This window comes from Mobula birostris, chromosome 11 (assembly GCF_030028105.1).
Source record: "Mobula birostris isolate sMobBir1 chromosome 11, sMobBir1.hap1, whole genome shotgun sequence".
Taxonomy (NCBI): domain Eukaryota; kingdom Metazoa; phylum Chordata; class Chondrichthyes; order Myliobatiformes; family Myliobatidae; genus Mobula; species Mobula birostris.
This window is the reverse complement of record NC_092380.1, coordinates 26,153,036-26,174,824: the sequence shown is the minus strand read 5'-3', so window position 1 is coordinate 26,174,824 and position 21,789 is coordinate 26,153,036. Positions and strand designations below refer to the sequence as shown.

Below are 21,789 nucleotides of genomic sequence, written 5' to 3'. Positions count from 1 at the left end.
AGTGTCAGGGGACAGAAGTGTGTGAAGGCTCTTAGGAAACTGAAAGATCTGACGGTAAATAAGTCACCTGGACCAGACTGTATACACCCCAGGGTTCTGAAAGAGATGGTTGAAGATATTGTGGAGGCATTAGCAATGACCTTTCAAGAATCAATTGATTCTGGCATGGATCCAGAGGACTGGAAAATTGCAAATGTCACTCCACTCTTCAAGAAGGGAGAGAGGCAGAAGAAGAAATGATAGGCCAGTTAGCCTGACTTTATGGTTGGGACAATGTTGGAGTCGATAGGTAAGGATGTTGTTTCAGAGTACTGGGAGGCTCATGATAAAATGGGCCGTATTCAGCATTGTTTCCTTAATGGAAAATCTTGCTTGACAAATCTGTTGGAATTCTTTGAAGAAATAACAAGCAGGATAGTCAAAGGAGAATTGGTGGATGTTATGTACTTGGATTTTCAGAAGGCCTTTGACAAGGTGCCTCACATGTGGCTACTTAACAAATTAAAAACCCATGGTATTATATTACAGGAAAGATACTAGCATGGATAGAATACTGGCCAATTAGCAGGAGGCAAAGAGTGGGAATAAAGGAGCTACTGGTGTTCCACAGGGGGTCTGTGCAGGGATTGCTTCTTTGAATCTGTTAATTATTTGGATGATGGAATTGATGGTATTGTAGCCAAGTCTGCAGATGATATGAAGATAGGTGGAGGGGCAGGGAGTTTTGGGGAAGTGTGGAGGCTATAGAAGGACTTTGACAGACTAGGTGAATGGGCAAAGAAATGGAAAACAGTGGCAGGAAGTGTATGGTCATGCACTTTGGTAGAAGAAATAAAAGCACAGATATTTTCTAAAGGGAGAGAAAATTCAAAAATCTGAGGTGCAAAGGGACTTGGGAGTCATCATGCAGGATTCTCTAAGAGTTAATTTGCAGGTTGAGTCAATGGTTAGGAAGGCAAATGCAACGTTAGCATTCATTTCAAGAGGATTAGAATATAAAGACAAGATGTAATGCTGAGGCTTTCTCAAGCACTGGTGAGGCCTTATAGAGTATTGTGAGCAGTTTTGGGCCCCTTATTTAAGGAAGGATGTGCTGACATTGGAGAGGGTTCAGAGGAGGTTCATGAAAATGATTCTGGGATTGAAAGGCTTGTCATATGAGGAGCATTTGATGGCTCTGGGTCTCTACGTACTGCAATTCAGATGAATGAGGGGCTTCCTTAACAAAACCTTTCAAACATTGAAAGTCCTTGATAGAGCGGCTGTTTCCTATGGGGATGAGTCTAAGACCAGAGGACACAGCCTCAGAATAGAGGAGCGTCCTTTTAGAATAGAGATGAGGAGTAATTTCTTCAGCAAAAGGGTGGTGAATCTGTGGAATTTGTTGTCACAGGCAGCTGTGGAGGCCAACGGTATAGTTAAAGCAGAGTTTGATAGATTCTTGATAGGGCATGAAAGGATACAGGGAGAAAGCAGGAGGTTGGGGCTGAGAGGGAAAACGGAACAACCACGATGAAATGGCGGAGCTAACTCAATGGGCCAAAAGGCTCCTATATCTTATGGTCTTATGAGGCCACTCTCAGAGCTGGAGGAGCAACGACTCATATTCTGTCTGGATAGCCTCCAACCAAGATGGCATGAACATCAATTTCTCCACCTATCTCCTTCTAGCTTGTACTTCTTTCCTCTCCCTCCCCCTCCCCCCACACTCTTATTCTGGCTTCTTCCCCCTTCCTTTCCAGTCTTGAAGGTCTTTTTGTTTATAGAGTCTTGGCCCAGAACATCAACCGTTTATTCATTTCCATAGATGCTGCCTGACTTATCAAGTCCATTCAGCATTTTGAGTGTATACCACTTTAAACTTGTATTTTTTTCCTTTTTATATACAATGGATTCTGGTTAATTGAGGACCAGTGCATTTTGCCTCAATTTAGTGGCTGCCCCAATTAGTTGAAGTCTTATGGAAATAGTTAAGAAATGTATAAAAAAGACAAACTACCATTTAACTTAGTGACAAATTATGTATTTAAATGAAATGCAGAATAAATTAGAACACTAGTAATGCACTACTATAAAACTGTAGTTCATAATAGTAATTGACGAAGGATTTCTATTGATTGACTGTGAATGAGGAAATCAGTGCAGACTCCTCCTGCCGATAATGGGCTGCCTTCATATAATACTTTTGATGATTGTATCCTCCAAATCTTCATTTTCATTGTAACATTCAAAATTATTGCCAATACCTTCTGGTTTAAGATGGTGCTGCTGAAGGCTGGTGACAACTTACTAGTGGTTCTCAAAGCAAGAAATACAACTAAATTCTTCATTAATAACACTTTTCCTGTAAAAAAAAATTATGATAAACAATCATCGTAAACAATGAAGAGGTGAGCAAAGGTGAGGCTGACTTGAGGGTCGAGGAGTACGGATGCAAGCAAGGTCAAGGCACATTTGAGAATTGGTCAGAGCGAGGGCGAGGCATGTTTGAGATGGAGTTGGAGCGAGCGAAGCAGAGGAAGGTCGAAGTGGAGGGGTTTTGCAGCCTCTCCACTTAAACCGAGAGCAAGGTTTGATCAATATAAGCATCCAGACTGATTTGGAAAGATCAAGCGTGGACTGGAACGTGGCAGAGGAGTCCAGGCCCAGAGTGTATCGACGTGATAGGGCCTGTGTCCTAGTGTGAGGAACAACTCAGTGTCTGGACAATTTAAACACTGGGCAGGATGGATTGAAAAGGCTGGGTGTCGAGACCGGAGGTGAGGTTCGAGTCGGTTCTGCTCGCTGCTTCACAACGTCTGCTCTGCCCTTCACTGCACTGAGGCTTAGGCTGTGGGTCTGCTCCAGGCTTTCTGTCTGTGGGCTCCATGACATTTACTCTGCTACTTGCTGAACTGAAGACAAGGCTGAAGGCTCAGCAACGTTGAGTCCACCATGTGCTCATCTGAGGATAAGGCCATGGCCTGCTCCGGGCTTCATGTCTACGGACTCACTTTCATTCTGAGTGCCATTTGCTTGCTTCTGTTGTTTGCACAATTTGTTTTTTTTTTCTCTAGATACTGGGTGTTGGTTAGATTTTTCCTCATGGGTTCTTTCGGGTTTCTTGTTTTGTGGCTGCTTCTCATGAGACAAATCTCAAGGTTGTACTATGTATACATACTTTAATAATAAATGTAGTTTATACTTTGAAATTCTTCATAGTTCCAAACTTGTTGAAGTTGTGAAGTCATTTCCTTTTCACTCCCGACCATTTCTGGCATCTCTGAGCCTGAATGCTTGAAGCCGCAGTGAGCAAAACAGTTCTGAATTGTCTTACTGCTTATTTCTCACCATCAGTGGCATAAATCACTGCTTTTTAAACACAAGTGCATGCAACTAAATCTGTTTAAAAACTGTTTGTTCTAAGCACGGTGTAGTGTTTAACAGCCACACGAGTGCATGCGACTGACACTAGTGAGAACCTTCGACAACAGTCTCCTGTCCCAATTAAGCAGCATAGTGTCCCAAATAAATGAAGGGCTCCAGACTATTTTTTCAATTAGTTTTTTATTCTTTAATGTTTTAATCTTTTTTTATGGCTGGGGGGAGGGCGATGTTATTATAGCTCAGCGCATTCTGGAATTCAGTGTTCGATTCCAGAGCCATTCTGTAAGGTACGTCCTCCCTGTGGAATGTCAGGGTTGTCCCCAAGCTGTCCGGTTTCTCCTCCAAAGTCCAGACATGTTAATTGGTCATTGTAATTTGTCCCACGATTAACCAAGGTTGTGGGGTTGCTGAAGTGGCATGGCTCGAAAGGCCACTAACTAAACAAATAAACAAGCAGTTGTCCCAAATAAGCAGGTTCCCTAATTAACCAGAATCCAATGTACTTTGCTTTCATATTTATAATAAAGCAACACTTAGATTATATGGTCTTGGATGGAAGTGGAATTTCTCAAACTACTGGGCGGCAAGGGAGAACAGCAGTTACAGCACCAGCAATCACAACCGGGGTTCGATTCCCGCTGGCTGCCTATAAGGAGTTTGTACGTTCTCCTCATGACTGTGAGAGTTTCCACATTCCAAAGACAGACGGGTTAGGGTTCGTAAGTTGTGGGCGTGCCATGTTGGCGCCAGAAGCGTGGTGATGCTTGCGGGCTGCACCCAGCACGTCTTTGGACCGTGGTGGTCGTTGACACAAACGGCGCATTTCACTGAACGTGACAAGTAAAGAACATCTTTTCTTTACTTTGCAGTGGGGAAAGGGGTGAAATGCAGGCACTGTCACGTACTGGGTAGGTTAATTGGTCATTGTAAATTATTTGGTGATTATGCTAGGGTTAATCACAGACAGTAATAAGATAAATATATTCATGGGCACTTTTTGGTTTACAACGATGTGTGGGTAAAGACCAATGCACAAGCTTCACAAAAATGCTCAAAAGGGCGCCACGGTAGCGTAGTGGTTAGCGCGATGCTGTTACAGCTCGGGGCATTCCGGAGTTCAGAGTTCAAATCTGGCGCCATCTGTAAGGAGTCTCTCTACGTCCTCCCTGGGGAATGTGTGGGGTTTTCCCCGGGTGCTCTGATTTCTTCCCACAGTCCAAAGAGGTACCAGGTGGGTTAATTGGTCATTGTAAGTTATCCCGTGATTAGGTTAGGGCTAGTCGGGTTTGTCGGGGGTTGCTGGGGTGGTGTGGCTCCACACTGTATCGTATAAATAAAATGTAAAATTTGTAATTAATTAAAATAGAATTATGTTGTTGACATGGATTGAAAACCATGAGTTACACAAAGAACCTTTGTTGCCATTTATTGTGAGGCCATAGGGAGCTTATGCCTATAAGGATGTAAATGTGTTGCTCAGTTCGAAGGAGGGTGGATATGGATGGGGCTTTTCTCCTTGTGGAAGAATTTAGAACTAGGGGTCTCCCTCCTGTTTATGAACGAGACAATAAAGTTCATTTTGTATTACAGGCTACAGTCACATCAGCTTTGATCTGACTGACGCTGAAGAGCCAAGTGGTCAATAACTGCTCCCAAGTTCGTAATTAGGAACGAATAGTGGATCTACGTCATTCATTTTAACCCATGGCCATGAGTTCCACAATATGATTCCCTTTGGGGTTAAGACGATTATCCAGAATTCCCTTTCGATGCCTTGGTGACTCCTATAAGGAGGGTGTCAAGTTAAGGGTGACACACCCACTTAATAATGGTTTCAGCTGGCTGTTTCACTTTCCTCCCACATTCCCAGGACCAGCTGATACACTAACTACGGCTGTATGAACTCCAACACACAGGATCATAAAGCAAAAAAAGCTGCAGAGGGCTGTCCACTCAGCCAGGTAGATCATGGGCACTAACCTCCCTGCCATTAAGGACATTTTCAAAAGATGGTGTGTCTAGAGTCACCATCTGTCGTGACCCCTCACGTCCGACAACATACCCTCTTCTACCATACCTGAAGACACACACACCCATTTCAAGAACAACTCTTCCCCTCTCCCATCAGATATCTGAATGGTCCATGAACACTAACTCAGTATTTTGCTATTTGCACAATTTAATTGTTTTCTATATTCTTTAATGGAACTTATATCAATTTTTAACATGTATTACACTGTACTGCTGCAGCAAAACAACGAATTCCGTGATCTATCTCATTGATGAGAACCTGATTCTAATTCTACTCAGCACAGGTAAGTGGGAAAACGGAATTTTGTGGGATGCGAAGTTGTAGTCTCTAGAGAAATGAGGAAGGGGGAACAGAAGTAATGCTCTGCATACAGATACAGACCCAAAAGCCTCCTTCTGTGTCGAACGCAGTAAGCGGAAACATTTTCTCCGTATACAGTCCTTTAAAACAGCACATTTTAACCTTACTCCCATTCCGACACATCAGTCCATTACCTCCTCTACTGTGGCGATGAAGCCACACTCAAGTTGGAGGAGCAACACCTCTTCTCCATTCCATCTGGGTAGCCTCCAACATGATGGTATCAACATCGACTTCTCAAACTTCTAGTAATTGCTCCAACCCCTTCACCATTCCCCAGTCCCATTTCACTCTCTCACATTATCTCCTTACCTACCCATCAGCTCCCTCTTCCCTTTTTTCCATGGCCTTCTGTCCTCTCCTATCAGATCCCCCCTTCTCCAGCCCTTTATCTCTTTCACCAACTGACTTCCCAGCTCTTTACTTCTCCCCTTCCCCTGTTCCACCTATCACCCACACCTTGTACTTTTTCCTCACCTTCCCCCACCTTCTTACCCTGCCTTCTCGTCTCTTTTTTTCCCAGTCCTGATGAAGGGTCTTAGCCTGAAATGTTGACAGTTACTGTTTACCATTGATGCTTCCAGGCCTTTTGAGTTCCTCCAGCATTTTGTGTGTGTTCCTTTAAAACCTTTCTTAGTTTTGAAGGCATGTCTTTGATACCCTTCAACCCAGTCTGTTCACCCTTTCCTAATAATGTTATCCTAACATATCTGGTATCAGTGTTTATTGACTTAACCTGCTATCATCAACAAATTGCCACAGGCTTTATTCCTTCAAAAGACGTAGCAAGAGCACCAATATGACTAGAGTTTAATTTACCTGTCCAAATATTTCAAGACCCAAAGCCCAGCCGCAGGCGGAGTACAACTCCAAGATCCCTCACACCCTCCAGTGCCCCACTAAACTGAACTACAGTTCCCATCAGCCCCAACCACCGCAGACTACATTTCCCAGGATGCCAAACCGGCCCACGCACCGGAACTATGTCAGCGCGTAGGGCATACCCGCGGAAAGAGGGCGGCAGCGGTGCAAAATGTCGGAGCGGCCGGGCAGAGGGGTGGCCGCTGCCGCCGCCGTGGCCGCCAGTGAGAAGCGGAAGCTGCAGTTGCAGCGCTGGAGGGGCTCGTGTACCGACCTGGAGGCGAGCGAGCCGCGGTGGCGGGCACGGTCCGGTGCGGGGAGTAGCCCGCGGCGGGTGCGGTTTGAGGCGGCGGCTGAGTTCCTGGCGGCCTGTGCGAGCGGGGACGCGCGGGACGCGGCCGAGATGCTGCGGGGCGGGGCTGGCGTCAACTGCGCCAACGCGGACGGCATCAGCGCTCTGCACCAGGTGAGATTGCGCTTGCGCAGCGTTGGCACCTCTTGCTGCGCATGCGTGGAGATACCGGCGCCCTCCGTGTGCGCATGTGTATCATTCAATCTGTCGCGCTGTTCTCTGGGAAATGTAGTTTAAGTTTCTCTGTGTCTGTTGCTGGAACTATATATCTGCTGTTTAGATGCCTCACGCAGTTGAGGTGCTAAAGCCAGTGCCTCCCTGTTTAAAATCGGGGCTCCTTCCCGTGTCCAGAGTGAATATTTCTATCGACTTGCTGTTGGAATATTGCCTTGTGATAGGAGCTGGGTTTGGAGAAACGGCACATTGCTGGAGGTGGTTGTGAATTTCAAAGGTGCATCTGATGTGAACAGGAATCAGTTGCTTCCAAAGTTGGCGTTCTTTCCACAATGTGTATCATTCCCCACCCCCCGTGCTGATGGAGCAAAAAGATTGCATTGAAAATGAAAAACTAACTCAGTGTGACACTTGCAACGTTTTAGGAACACTTCTCTCTGCCGTCAGATTTCTGAATGGAGAATGAGCCCATGTACAATACCTCTTTATTTTGCTCTGTTTCTGCACTGTTTAGTTAAGTTGTATATATCAATTTATATATTTATTTCTGACCATTACGCCGCTGGCATTTAGGGCAGCAATGAAGGTCCTGCACCTCTGGCGGTGTTCAGGGCTTCCTTCATCATGTCAGTGTAGCTCCCTCTCGGTTTTCACTACTGGCAGTCACGTATGTTCCGGGTGGAGACTCAGGAATTGAGTCAAGTCTAGAAGGATTCTTCATTGCTGTTTCCATAACAATTTTGTTTGCCCAGCCAGGATTGTTAGCCCTGAACCTGGAGGACCGGTGGACCACTCTTAGTCCGGCCTCTACCCTTTGACCTGTTTGGCATGGGTGACCCTACCGAGAGTCAAAGCATAAAGCCTTGACTCCAGCCAACGTAGCTCTCGTGGTCATTGAGGCACGTAAACCTCCAACCCCAAGGACGAGGTTGTAGCCCTTTTGGAGGAGTTTGTAATGGATTGTGTGTCAGCACTTGTATCTGACACCATGTACTCTCACCTCAAAGGACAATATTTCTTATTGTAATTATAGTTGTTTACTATGTATTGCACTGTACTGCCACAAAACAACAAATTGTGGGGCAGTGATATGAAATCTGATTCTGAAATGCTTAGCATCTGTGGAATGACAAACACTTCAACCTGAAACATTATTTCTGTTTCACAAGTGTAGTTTAACCCACTGTTTGTCTCAATTAATGTGTTTCTATTACACAAGAGATTCCGCAGATGCTGGAAACCAGAGCAACACACACAAAAAGCTGGAGGAACTCAGCAGGTCAAGCTGCTTATTTGGGGAGGAATAAACAGTCGATATTTTGGGTCCAGACCCTTCACCAGGACTGGAATGTGTTTTTATTCCACATTTCCACCTTAATTTGTAGTCTGAGATACTAATTCTGTTTCTTTTCCAATGACCACGAGAGCTGCCTGACCTATTTCTTATTTCCAGTATTTTCCTATGCCCAGAAACCTTTTTTAAATGTTTTAAGTAGGTTGCATCATTGCTTTTGTTAATGTGGAAGAAGGCCAGGGTTCACTGTACAAAGACACAAGCAATCCTAGTGGCTTACGATAACTCATTGAAGGGTGTAGCATTTGTTTCGATGTGTAGTTTGTAAAGAAAAGCCAAAGATATTTAAAAGTATATTGCAATTAGTGTTCTCAGCTCTCTGTGCGGTTTTAATGTTTCAGTCGTAATTCTGCAGCTGTGATCTGCTTGGCCCAACTTCAAATAAATGAGAATTGGATGTAAAAGGTGCGATTTGTAAAGTAGTTGTTAATTGACATGTTTCACTTTGAAATGTTCTCATAGGGAAGCCGTCCTTCAGCTATGTCCCTGAAATTAATATATTGATCTAATTTGATATCTCTAGAATGGTGGGTTATGCCTCTGCCGTTGTGTCTGAGACCATGTTCTGGCACCTCAAAGGGAGTGCTCATTTCTCACCCTGCTTTGGCACACCTGCTGCTGAAACCATTATCCTCTTTGCCTCCAGCTGATTCCTGTCTCTATCCCTGACCCTTGCCCTGGCTTGCATCATCTTACCGGCCCATCTGCCATGTCCTTGTTGACGGTTATTGATTCCCAGACAAGAGATATCCCCAGTTTGCCTGTCTATCCTGGCCTTGCCCCTCTTAAATATATAACTTTACTGACCTTCACCCCCCCCCCCCCCAAGTATACATCCTTCTAACCTGGACTGTCAGGAGGCCATCACTTCAGCTGCCGAGCTCTGGCTTTAAACTGTCTTCGAGCACCTGCCTACAACCACTGCTGAACCGCACGGCGATGTTTTGTTGAATTGTACTCCTGTGGAGAACTTTGCTGTGTTGAAATATTTATGAACACAGGTTAAATGTGTCCATATTTCTATTTATCTTCTGATTGTTCAGCTAAATAGTTTGGTTTTTGTTGTCCTGTACTAATTCTCACGAGATCAGGGGTTCCCAATCTAGGTCCACAGGCCCCTTGCTTAATGGTTTGGTCCATGGCGTAAAAGAGTTTGGGAACCTCGGCACTAAATCTTGGTTATCTCTCATGTCATTTCCTTTAGTTTCTGTCTGACTATGTCCTTGCGAGACAGCAGGTTTAGAGATGTTAAGGTGAGCTGTTGATGCCAATGGTTGCACATAAGTAATAGGCACTGAGGTCCTAAGGATAAGATCAGGTGCTGGATGAATGCAATATCTTTTCCTTGCAAAGGCTGACTCATCTGCGTTTTCCACAATCATTTGCATCCACTCTGTCTGCTGGAGTGTTTCTGGACGAAGCCGCTCGGTCCAGTCGAGTGTTTCTGGACGAAGCCGCTCGGTGGGGTCGAGTGCTCCTGGACGAAGCCGCTCGGTGGGGCCGAGTGCTCCTGGACGAAGCCGCTCGGTGGGGCCGAGTGGTCCTGGACGAAGCCGCTCGGTGGGGCCGAGTGGTCCTGGACGAAGCCGCTCGGTGGGGCCGAGTGCTCCTGGACGAAGCCGCTCGGTGGGGCCGAGTGCTCCTGGACGAAGCCGCTCGGTGGGGCCGAGTGCTCCTGGACGAAGCCGCTCGGTGGGGCCGAGTGCTCCTGGACGAAGCCGCTCGGTGGGGCCGAGTGCTCCTGGACGAAGCCGCTCGGTGGGGCCGAGTGCTCCTGGACGAAGCCGCTCGGTGGGGCCGAGTGCTCCTGGACGAAGCCGCTCGGTGGGGCCGAGTGCTCCTGGACGAAGCCGCTCGGTGGGGCCGAGTGCTCCTGGACGAAGCCACTCGGTCCGGTCGAGTGTTTCTGGATGAGCCTTTCTGAACTGGATGAAGTCATAGTAAAACATTGCTTTAACCTGACGTACTAAGAACACACACCCTCCCATTTTTCTATTTAACATTTGCTTTAACATGACATACTGACAACATCACTCTCCCATTTGGTAATCATCATTTATGGTTTCAGCTCCCAGCCTGGTCCAGTTTGAACATCCTATTTAATGTACCCCTTCGCTCAGCAGTCTCTATGCTTACGGACACGAGCCCTCAGGTCCAGAAACACTTCTGCTGTAAAGTTCTTATTTCTTATTTTCAAAACACCTGACTGGTCTTCCCCTGTCCTACATACTCTGAGATCTCCACTGCTCATCTCTTGCTCTTTCCCCATCTGAGTTGCTCCACTGTAATGCTCATGCTGTTTGGCTTCCCGGTTCCCAAACTTCGAAATTCTCTCAAAGGCACACTTTCTGTGGATATGTATGAAATCCCGTTGGTTTCCTTGGCTGCGTAAATCTAGGGAAGGCACCCTCCGGTCTGGCCAGACCGGTGAGATTGAGGTGGCTGTCCCATCCCAAACCCCGGTTTGTGTGGATGCTGTGTAATTTGCAACCTTGTTACAACTCAGTGCCAAGAAAAAACAGACAGCACACTACATACAATTAAAGGAATTATATTTGTGAATCTTAGCTAAAGGATGAGTAAAGAAAAGAAATTAAAAACGAAGACCCTTGTAATTAATGTGAACCAGCTGGAGCTCAAATCACTGATCCTCAGTTGATCTTGCAGCCTGGCTCCATCAAATCACGATCTCCCCTCATCTCCTACGACCGGTTCTCTCCAGCATCTTCTCTCTTCCTCTCACGCCGAACAAAAGACCTAGCTCACATTATCTCTAACCATAACCCATACACTGCTTCTACAGAAAGAGTGAAACCTTCCCAGGGTGTTATACATACTAGAAGCAAAAGCAAGCCTTGCAGGCAGAACATCATAGTTCATCTACATCAACTCTTTTTTTTGTGCTGTCCCTTTATTTTTGTATTTGAGTCACAGATTGACCAGAATTAGCGATCTCAGGAGGTACAGAAACATAGAAAACCTACAGCACAATACAGGCCCTTCGGCCCACAATGCTGTGCCGAACGTGTACTTACTTTAGAAATTACCTAGGGTTACCCATAGCCTTCTATTTTTCTAAGCTCCATGTACCTATCCAGGAGTCTCTTAAAAGAACCTATCGTATCCATCTCCACCACCATCGTCGGCAGCCCATTCCAGACACTCACCACTCTCTGCGTTTTAAAAAAAACCTTAGCCCTGACATCTCCTCTGTGCCTACTTACAAGCACCTTAAAACTGTAGCCTCTCGTGTTAGCCATTTCAGCCCTGGGAAAAAGCCTCTGACTATCCACACCATCACTTCGTCTCATCATCTTGTATACTTCTATCAGGTCACCTCTCATCCTCCATTGCTCCAAGGAGAAAAGGCAGAGTTCAGTTAACCTATTCTCATAATGCATGCTGCCCAATCCAGGCAACATCCTTGTAAATTTCCTGTGCACCCTTTCTATAGTTTCCACATCTTTCCTGGAGTGAGGTGACCAGAACTGAGCACAGTACCCCAAGTGGGGCCTGACCAAGGTCCTATATAGCTGTAATATTAGCTCTCGGCTCTTAACCTCAATCCCACAGTTGATGAAGGCCAATGCACCGTATGCCTTCTTAACCACAGAGTCAACCTGCGCAGCTGCTTTGAATGTCCTATGGACTTGGACCCCATGATCCCTCTGATCCTCCACACTGCTAAGAGTCTTACCATTAATACTATATTCTGCCATCATATTTGACCTACCAAAATGAACCACCTCACACTTATCTGGGTTGAACTCCATGTGCCACTTCTCAGCCCAGTTTTGCATCCTGTCAATGTCCGGCTGTAACCTCTGACTATCCACAGCACCCCCAACCATTGTGTCATCAGCAAATTTACTAACCCATTCCTCCACTTCCTCATCCAGGTCATTTATAAAAATCACATATCAGATATGTAGGGCAGGGAAAGATGACAGTCAGACATTTTGAAAATGAGAGACAAGAACTTTACTGCAGAAGTGTTCCTAGACATGAGGGCTTGTGTCTGCAAGCATAGAGCAAATTGGATGTTCAAACTGATGTAGACTGGCACTTGAAACCGTTAATGATAATTGTCAATTGGGAAATCTAGATTTGTCTCCTTGCGACAAATAGGATTTTGGTTGTCATTAATGATATGTTTTTTGTTTTTTTTATTATTATGGTGGGATTTTAATTCATATCATTAATTTATTGGTCCATATCAGAGAAATAATTCAGTAATTTAACAACTACTCCACCAAGTCATACACGAGGTTGTTAGAGTTGAGAATTATTATCTGCAAGATAGAGCAAAGTACTTCCTTCGGTAGCAGATTCAAAGAGGGCTTTGAGTATTAAATGGCCGAACAGAGATTCAGGAGCAGGTTTTTAAGCAAGTGAGTGGTGAAGTAGTTGAAAGATGAATTAAGGAACAATTTGACAAGTAGCTGAGGTGTAAAACAACAGTTTAAGCTCTGGTGGTTGGAGGAGGTTGATCGTTGGGTATATTTAAAGCAGAGGTTGATAGGTTCTTGATTATTGAGGTCGGCAGAGGTTTTGAGGAGAAGGTAGGAGAATAGGGTTGAGAGTTTAAAAAAAGTACCCCGATCGAATGGTAGAGCAGACTCGATAGGTCAAATGGGCTGATTTTTGTAATGATAGCTCTCAATTCTTGCAAAGTTCAGCCCTCAACCTTCCGTGTACAGCTGATTGAAAACTTGGGTGGAGCTTGAGGTAGTTGATGAGGTGTTGTATTGAGTGGAGGAACTCAGCCAGGAATTTGTATATAGTTTCTGTCCAGCTCGAAAAAGTGTGTGTTTCTGTGACCTGTTGCTGGAGTATGTGGGAACAACATTGGTTTGGGATGCTTTTTGGTGTCGAATGCAGTATTATATGTGCTGCCCATCAGTTACTGAAATAAATTACTCAGAATCAAAGTTGTAAAGTAACAACCTTCCTATGTACACATGTGGTTCATGAAGTTCAGTGCTTGCTCATTGCTGACCATTCCAATCAATTCTATTCCTTCTGTTCTCTCCCTGTAGCCCTGAAAATTTTCATAGCTCAAGTTCCTATGGAGTTTGAAAGCCCTGGATGACTCTTAGCACCCCCTACACTGGTAGTAACCTTAAGATCATCGCAGTTTTAAAGGTCAAGAAATCCTTTTCTCACTTCTCCCTCTCCTGTCTTCAACCTGCCAAAGAGCTACAGAGTACACTTCAGAAATAGGCTCTTCCACCTACCATATCTGCCGACCATTGTATTTTTAATATCATCTGAATCAACCGAGTGCTTATCTGGACATTTTTGGAAAGGAACATGTGTCTTCAGGTCAATATAGTGGTTTTAAGAAGACTTTGGGAATGCTTGTTTTTATTAATCAAGGCATTGAGTTGAAAAGTCGAGAGGTTAGGCTGCAACTTTATAACAATTTGGTTAGGCCACATCTGGAGTATTGCATACAGTTCTGGTCACCCCACTGTAGGAAGGGTGCAGAATGCTGTCTGGTTTAGAGGGCATGTGCTATCTCGAGGGGCTAGATGAACTTGAGTTGTTTTCTCTGGAGTGCCAGAGGCTGAGGGGTGATCTGATAGAGCTTTCCAAGATTATGAGAGGCATAGATGGAGTGGACAGAGAGTATCTGTTTCCCAGGGTTGAAATGTCTAATACCGGAGGGTATGCATTGAAGATGACGAGGGGTGGGTTCAAGGGGATGAGCGGGGCAGTGTCACTTTATTTTAGAGAGAGAGCATGGTTACAGGCCCTTCCAGCCCAAAAGCCCAGCTACACCCATGTGTCCAATTAACCGACTAACCCGTATATCTTTAGAATGTGGAAGGAAACTGGAGCAGACAAAGGAAACCCACGTGGTCACAGCGAGAACATACAAACTCTTTATTGACAGCAGCGGGAATTAAACCCAGGTTGCTGGCACTGTAAGTAGTGTTACAGTGACTGCTACACTAACATGTTCTGAATCCCCTGTTCCCTAAACCATCTGGTAATGAGAAATGCTTCCCTGTGTGGCCCAGATGCACCCCCACTCTATAATCTTGCATACAAAAGGACTCAAGCCCTTTCGCCCTTTCTGAAGCTTTTGTTTCAAATTTCGCAGAGCGCTAGAAGGAAATTAAGATAGGGAGAGAAGTGACAAACTTAGGGAATATGTTCATAACTTGGGGCCCTGACAGCTTGGAAGTTGTTACTAATGAGAGATAGCAGATAATTAGGCAGGAGTGAAGTACCATGGAGGTTTTGGAGAATTCTAAAATGGTGAAAGGTTTGGTAAGCAGGAGGCTGTAGAGGGATTTAAAGTGACAAAAGCCATTGCATTTTTTGGCAGCCGGGTAAAATGGTAAAACTAGCATAAAGTGAAATTAGTATAAATTGGGAGTAATTTATGGAATAAATTATAGTCTGGAATATACCATCTGTAATAATAAAAGGAAATTTTTGTTTCCAAATACAATGTATGACATTATGAAAAAAATCAAGCATGTGAAGCTTTATTCAAAATGATTGAAGGGAGTTGTGGACTTCGTGGCAGCGTGGATTTATGAAGGAGGTCGGCTATCAGAATGCTCTAAGGGTCCATAAGTTACCTTAGTTTGAATTGGTGTCTGCTGTAGATCAGAATGCTGCAGGGTGGATGTTGCATTAGACCATAAGACAAAAGATCAGAATTAGACCATTGAGTCTGCTGTGCCACTCCATCGTGGCTCAACCCCATTATCCTGCCTTCTCTCTGTAACCTCTTGCCACCCTTACTAATCAAGAAACTATCAAACCTCTGCTTTAAATATACTCAAATGACTAGGCCTCCACGGCCATCTCTGGCAGTGAATTCCACAGATTCACTACCCTCTGACTAAAGAAATTCCTCCTTATCTCTGTTCTAAATGGATGTCCCTCTATTCCCCCCCCCCACTATAGGAAACATTGTCTCAATCTATGCTTTTCAATTTTCAATGAGATCACCACTCATTCTTCAAAACACCAGTGAGTACAGGCCCATAGCCACCAAATGCTCCTCTTACATTAACCCTTTCTTCCCCAGGATCATTGTCACGAACCACCTCTGGACCCTCTCCAATGCCAACTCATCTTTTCTTAGATAAGGGAGCCAAAACTGCTCACAATGTTGCATCTGTGGTCTGACCAATGTGTTACAAAGCCTCAGCATTATATCCTTGCTTTTATATTTTAGTCCTTTTAAAGTGAATGCTAACATTGCATTTGCCTTCCTCACCACCAACTCAGTCTGAAGTTAACCTATAAGGACCCTGCACCTCTGATTTTTCCATTTTCTCCCCACTTAGAAAATAGTCTTTATTCTTTCAATCATATTCAGTCTCATCAAAGTTCAAAGTAAATTTATTGGCAAAGTTACATGTATGTCACCATATCCAACCCTGAGGTTCATTTTCTTGTTGGCTTTCAGAGTAGATACAAAGAAACACAATAGAATCAATGAAAATCTGTACATAAACAAAACTCAATGTGCAAAAGACAACAAATTGTGCAAATACAAAAAGAAACACAAAATAATAAATAATGAGAGCATGAGTTGTAAGAGTGCTTGAAACTGAGACCACAGGTTATGGAATCAGTTCAGTGTTGGAGTGAGTTATCCTCTCTGGTTCAAAAGCTTGATGGTTGAAGGGTAATAACTATTCCTGAACCTGGTGGTATGGGTCCTGAGGCCCCTGTGTTCACTACTTTTTGTAGAATTTTCCTTTCAAGCGTGTTGGTATTTCCATACCAAGCTGTGATGCAACCAGTCAGTACACTCTCCACTGTGCACCTGTAGAAGTTTAAGAAGATATTCTGTATCTTTGCAAACTGCAAAGAAAGTAGAGGAGCTGCCATGCCTTCTTTTTAATGGCATTTTTGTGCTAGATTCAGGACAGATCCTCTGAAATGTTAACAGCAAGGAATTTAAAGTTGCTGACCCTCTCCACCTCTGATCCCCTGATGAGAGTTGGCTTGTGGACGTACGCTCTCCTCCTCCTGTTCTCAATAATCAGCTCTTTTTGGTTTTGCTGACATTGAGTGAGAGGTTCTTGCTGTGGCACCACTCAACCAGGTTTTCAATCTCCCTTCTATATGTCGATTCGTCATCACATTTGATTCTGCCAATAAAAGTGGTGTCATCAGCAAACTTAAGTATAGCATTGGAACTGTACTTAGCCACACAGTCACAAGTATAAAGATGTATATACATTTTAACCAATGTACTTTCTTTCGCAGGCTTGCATTGATGAAAACCTGGAAATGGTAGAGTTCCTGCTGGCACAGAATGCCAACGTTGACCAGTCAGACAATGAAGGATGGACACCACTCCACGTGGCTGTATCTTGCGGTTATTCCGAAATTGTTGAGTAAGTTTTGACATCAATTCTACTAATCAGACAGGCTTTGGAGAGACCTTGACAATTTTCATTCGTATGTAATGCCTTGTGCTATAAATAAAAGATTGCATATGTAAAAGTTTATACTGTAAATGCATGCTGGTTTTTATGCATATTTTATTCCATATCTGTATTTTAACCTCTAACTTTATATTTTATATAATTAATTCTCATTAAATGTTTTTTTTTGTGGCACGTCTCACCAACACACCACAGTAAATTCCAAATACATGTAAATGTGTATGGCGAATAAAGTTGTTCTGTGGTCCTTCAGCAAGATTGCTGAGGTGCCTGGTTGATATGGTGGCTGTAATCCTCAATGGGGAGCCTGAGTGGGGTCTTGCCATGTTCCCTGTTGCTGGTCGATCAGTGAAGGGTTCTCAGTTTGGCGATGTATGGGTGGGTGTTTCATGAGTTCAGTCTTGTTTTTTTTCTCAATATTCCTGCTTGGTGTGAACTGTTACTATATTTGTATGAGCTGTGAAAACAGTACTTGGTGTAGTTATGGATTCAATGCTGTCATCTTGACAACGGGCTCAAAGCAGCTTTTTGTACTGAGATACTTGTTTGAAGTGCAGAAGGTTTCGGGTCTCTCACTGACAAATTAAGAGCATCGTAGAAAGTTATCAACTTAATTTAAATTTCTTTTTTCTGCGAGTGTTGCTGTAATAGATTTTACATGCAAAGTAAATAATGGCAACACTGTTGTTCATTAGGAAATAATTGGAAAAGTAGGGAACATTTTGGTCACTTCATCTGATGTCGCTTGGTGTCACTTTTCTTGGTTACACTCCTTAGAGTGCCTCAAAGAATCATGGAAAAGTACTGCGCAAAACAGGCCCTTTGGCCCATCTAGTTCAAACCTATCATCCTGTGACGCCACTTTCAATGAATTATGGACCTATATATTCAGATCCCTTTGTTCTACCATACTTCCCTGTACCCTACTGTTCACTGTGTAAGATCTGCCTTGGTTGGTGCTACCAAAGTGCAACACCTCATACTTCTGCATTAAATTCCATTTGCCTTTTTTTTTTAGCTGATGCAGATCCAGGTGCAAGCCATGCTAGACTTCTTCGCTGTCCACTCCGCTCTCAGTCTTGGTGTCATCTACAAATTTGCTGATCTAGTTAATCACTTTATCATCCAGATTGTTGATGTAGATGACAAACAACAACAGTCCCAGCACCGATCCCTGCGGCACTCCACTAGTCACAGGCCTCTAATCAGAGAAGTAGCTATCTACTACCACTCTCTGGTTTCTCCCACAAAGCCAATGCCTAATCCAGTTTACTACCTTGAATGCCAAGCAATTGAACCACCTTCCATATGGGGCCTTGTCAAATGCCTTGCTGAAGTCCGTGTGGACAATATTCACTGCCATGCCTTCATCAACTTTCCTGGTAACTTCCTCGAAAAACTCTAAGATTGGTTAGACATGACGTACCATGCATGAAGCCATGCTGACTATCTTAATCAGTCCATGTCTATTCAAATATTTATATATCCAGTCCCTCAGAATACCTTCCAATAAGTTTCCCACTACTGATGTCGGGCTCACTAGCCTATAATTTCCTGGTTTAATTTTAGAGCCTTTATTGAACAGCAGAACAACTTTGGCTATCCTCCAATCCTCTGTCACTCAGGATGATTTAAATAGCTCTGCTAGGGCCCCTGCAATTCCTGCACTTGCCTCCCGTAGGGTCTGAGGGTAATCTTGTCAGGCCTTGGGGATTTATTGCCTCAGGACAACAACCATCTCCTCCTCTGGGTTGATGCTGCTTTGCCTCACTTCTTTAGACTCTGTGCCTGTCTCCTGAGTAATGTTCCTGGAAATGCCTTATAATGTGTGTCTGCTGAACTAAAGGTGACCAGAATCGGGAACAGGTTTATTACAGAAGTTATCAATTCAAATGTAATCCAAAGATTTAAGTGAAAAATTCTGTGCTGTATTGCCATTAAGTCAAGCCATTATCTGCCCTCTCGGGTGGATGTAGAACGCTGTATTTTGAAACATAGTTTGGAAATGTCCTAATTTCTGGCCAATATCCATCCCTCAGTCAGATTCACTATCAGGTTTAATATCCGGGCAAATTTGTTGTTTTGCGGCAGCAGTACATTGGCATAGATAATTTTTAAAACCATAAATTATAATAAGAAATATATAATAAAAAATAAATGAAGTAGGTAGTTCAAGAAGAGAGAAAAAGAGAAAAATGTTGTGAGGAGTACATCGGTTCATTCCTGATTAATAAATCTGATGGCAGAGGGGAAAAGGCTGTTCCTAAAAATGTTGAGTGTGCGTCTTCAGGCCTCCTCGATGGTAGCAATGAGAAGAGGGCATGTCCTGAGTGAAGGTGGTGGGGGGGGGGGGGGGTCTTTAATGATGGATACAGCCTTTTTGAGGCATCACCTTTTGAAAATGACCTGGATGCTGGGAACTCATGACTGAGTTTGCAAGTTTACGCAGCTCTTTCTGATCCTGGACAGTGGCCCATCCATACCAGAGTGTGATGCAGCCAGTTAGAATGCTCTCCAAAGGTACATCTGTAGCAACTTGCGAGAGTCTTTGGTGACGTACCAAGTCTCCTCAAACTCCTAATGAAATATAGCCATTGCCATGCTTACTTTATAATTGCATCAATACATTGGGCCTTCATAAATGTTGACACCCAGGAATTTGAAACTGCTCACCCTTTCCTCTGCTGATCCCTTGATGAGGACTGGCGTGTGTTCCCTCAACTTCCTCTGTCTCAAATCCATAATCAATTCCTTGGTCTTACTGACTTGGAGTGTAAGGTTGTTGTTGCAGCAACACCACTTAACCAGCTGATCTGTCTCTCACTGTATGCCTCCTCATCATCTTATGAAATCGCAAATTTATAGATGATGTTTGAGTTGTGCCTAGCCACACAGCCATGGCTATAGAAAAAGTAGTGAAGTAGGCTGAGCACACATCCTTGAGATGTGCCAGTGTTGATGGCCAGTGAGGAGGAGATGATATTTCCCATCCCCGCTGGCTGGGCCCTGCCGATGAGGCAGTCAAGCACCCAGGTTTTGGGTATCGATTAGTATTAAAGGTATGATGCTGTTGAACGCTGAGCTATAAGCAATAAACAGCCTTATGTAGGTATTGCTGTTGACCATGTGATCCAAGGCCAAGAGGATTGCCAGTGAGATTGCATCTGCTGTAGCTCTGTTGTAGTGATAGGCAAATTGCATGTCCAGATTCTTGCTTAGGCAGAAGTTGACTCTGGCCATGGCCAACCTATCAAAGCACTTCTTCACAGTTGATGTGTGTGCAACTAGGCCATACTCATTGAGGCACCTCACCCTGCTCTTCTTGGCCTGCAAACCCTGACAGAGCTGACGTACATCCAATTCCATCTCTAACTTCAATCAGAATTTTATCACTCTTAAAATAGCCCTCCGTAGGTCATACCTGGATTTCTTGTATAGTTCTGGATCACCAGTCTTGAATGCCACAGATCTAGCCCTCAGCAGATTATGAATCTCCTCGTTCATCTACGGCTTTTGGTTTGGGTATGTCCGGTATATTCTCGAAGGTGCACACTCTTGAAGTCAGCAAAATCTGTGGAAAATTCGTTCAGATTCAAAAATAAATTCATGAATATTGTCCAGTCCGCTGACTTAAAGCAGTCTTGTAAGCACTCCTCTGCCTCTCTTAACCATGCGTTCTTGGTCCACATCACTGGTGCCATGGTCAAAATTCAAAAGTTCAAAGTAAATGTATTATCAAACTACATATATGTCACCATAAACAACCCTGAGATTCATTTAGTCTTTAATCTCTGCCTCTATGCTGGAAGTAGAAGTAAGGCCAAATCAGACTTTTCAAGGTGTGGGCGTAGGATGGTGGTATAGCAGTGGTCAAGTGTGTTGCCTCCTCTGGTTCCACAGGTGATATATTGGTGGTAGTTGTTCAGAAACTTCTTCAAGCTGGCCTGGTTGAAATCCCCCTCAGTGATAAGGAAGTCATCAGGGTGTGTTGTTTTTTGATTGCTGATTACAGTGCTCATTTCCTCCAGTGCCTGCTTGACATTGGTCAGAGGTGGAATGTACACCACTACCAGGATGACTATGGAAAACTTGCCAGGTAAAGTGGACGACATTTGACCACTAAATGTTCCAGGTTGGGTGAGCAGGATTCAGACAGAACTGCCATATCTATGCACCACGAATAGTTAATCATGAAGCATACTCCAGCTCCTCTACCTTTAGGAGGCTGAGCAGTCCTGTCTTTGCGGTGAATGGTGAAGCCCTCAGGCTGCAGTTCTGCATCCAAAACTGTGGGGGTGACCCATTTTTCCATGAGGCAAGGTATGCAGCAGTCTCTGATGTCCCTCAGGTACTGAATCTTGCTCATAAGTCTACAGTTTTATTTTCTCAAGACTACATTTGCCAGCAGGAGTGGGGTCTAAACACCTGCATTTCAGTCATACCTGCAGATCAGCCTGCTCTCCACGCTTTCTTTTTCTTAAAGAGAAATTGCACTTGCGATCTGAGTTCTGCTGTCCAGGGTCCACCAGTTTTAAGGATCAATAGATTTTTTTAAACATCTTAAAACGATGTTGCTTACTGAAGCACCCATGGATGTGACTGAATTTCAGTTGTAGTAATCCTAAAAGGGAGTATTTGATGATTCCCATCAGAGCTACACACAAAGAGTCGCCACTTATCGTCACCATCTACAGAGCATATGCATCCTTTAACTTGCAAATGCAGCTTGTTGTGTCATTCCTGCTGGTTTCTACATCGCAGCGTTTCGCAATGGCAGTAAGATGTATTTGGATCTACTGAGAAGAATATGAAAGACAACACAAGCTGTTGTAAACAGGTGCTTCTGAATTAAGAGTTGGAAATG

General features: G+C 44.0%; 1 protein-coding gene across 2 annotated transcripts in view; it reads left to right on the top strand.

Moving 5' to 3' along the window:
- Positions 1–6,758: 6,758 nt before the first annotated feature.
- Positions 6,759–21,789, top strand: part of LOC140204948 (protein phosphatase 1 regulatory subunit 12C-like) — an 83,076-nt gene continuing 68,045 nt past the window's right edge. For both annotated transcript variants that reach the window (XM_072271942.1, XM_072271941.1), the window contains exons 1-2: positions 6,759–7,085; positions 16,744–16,874. In XM_072271942.1, coding sequence (XP_072128043.1) covers positions 6,792–7,085; positions 16,744–16,874 — 425 coding nt within the window. In that variant the 5' untranslated portion in view covers positions 6,759–6,791. The remainder of the gene's footprint in view (positions 7,086–16,743; positions 16,875–21,789) is intronic.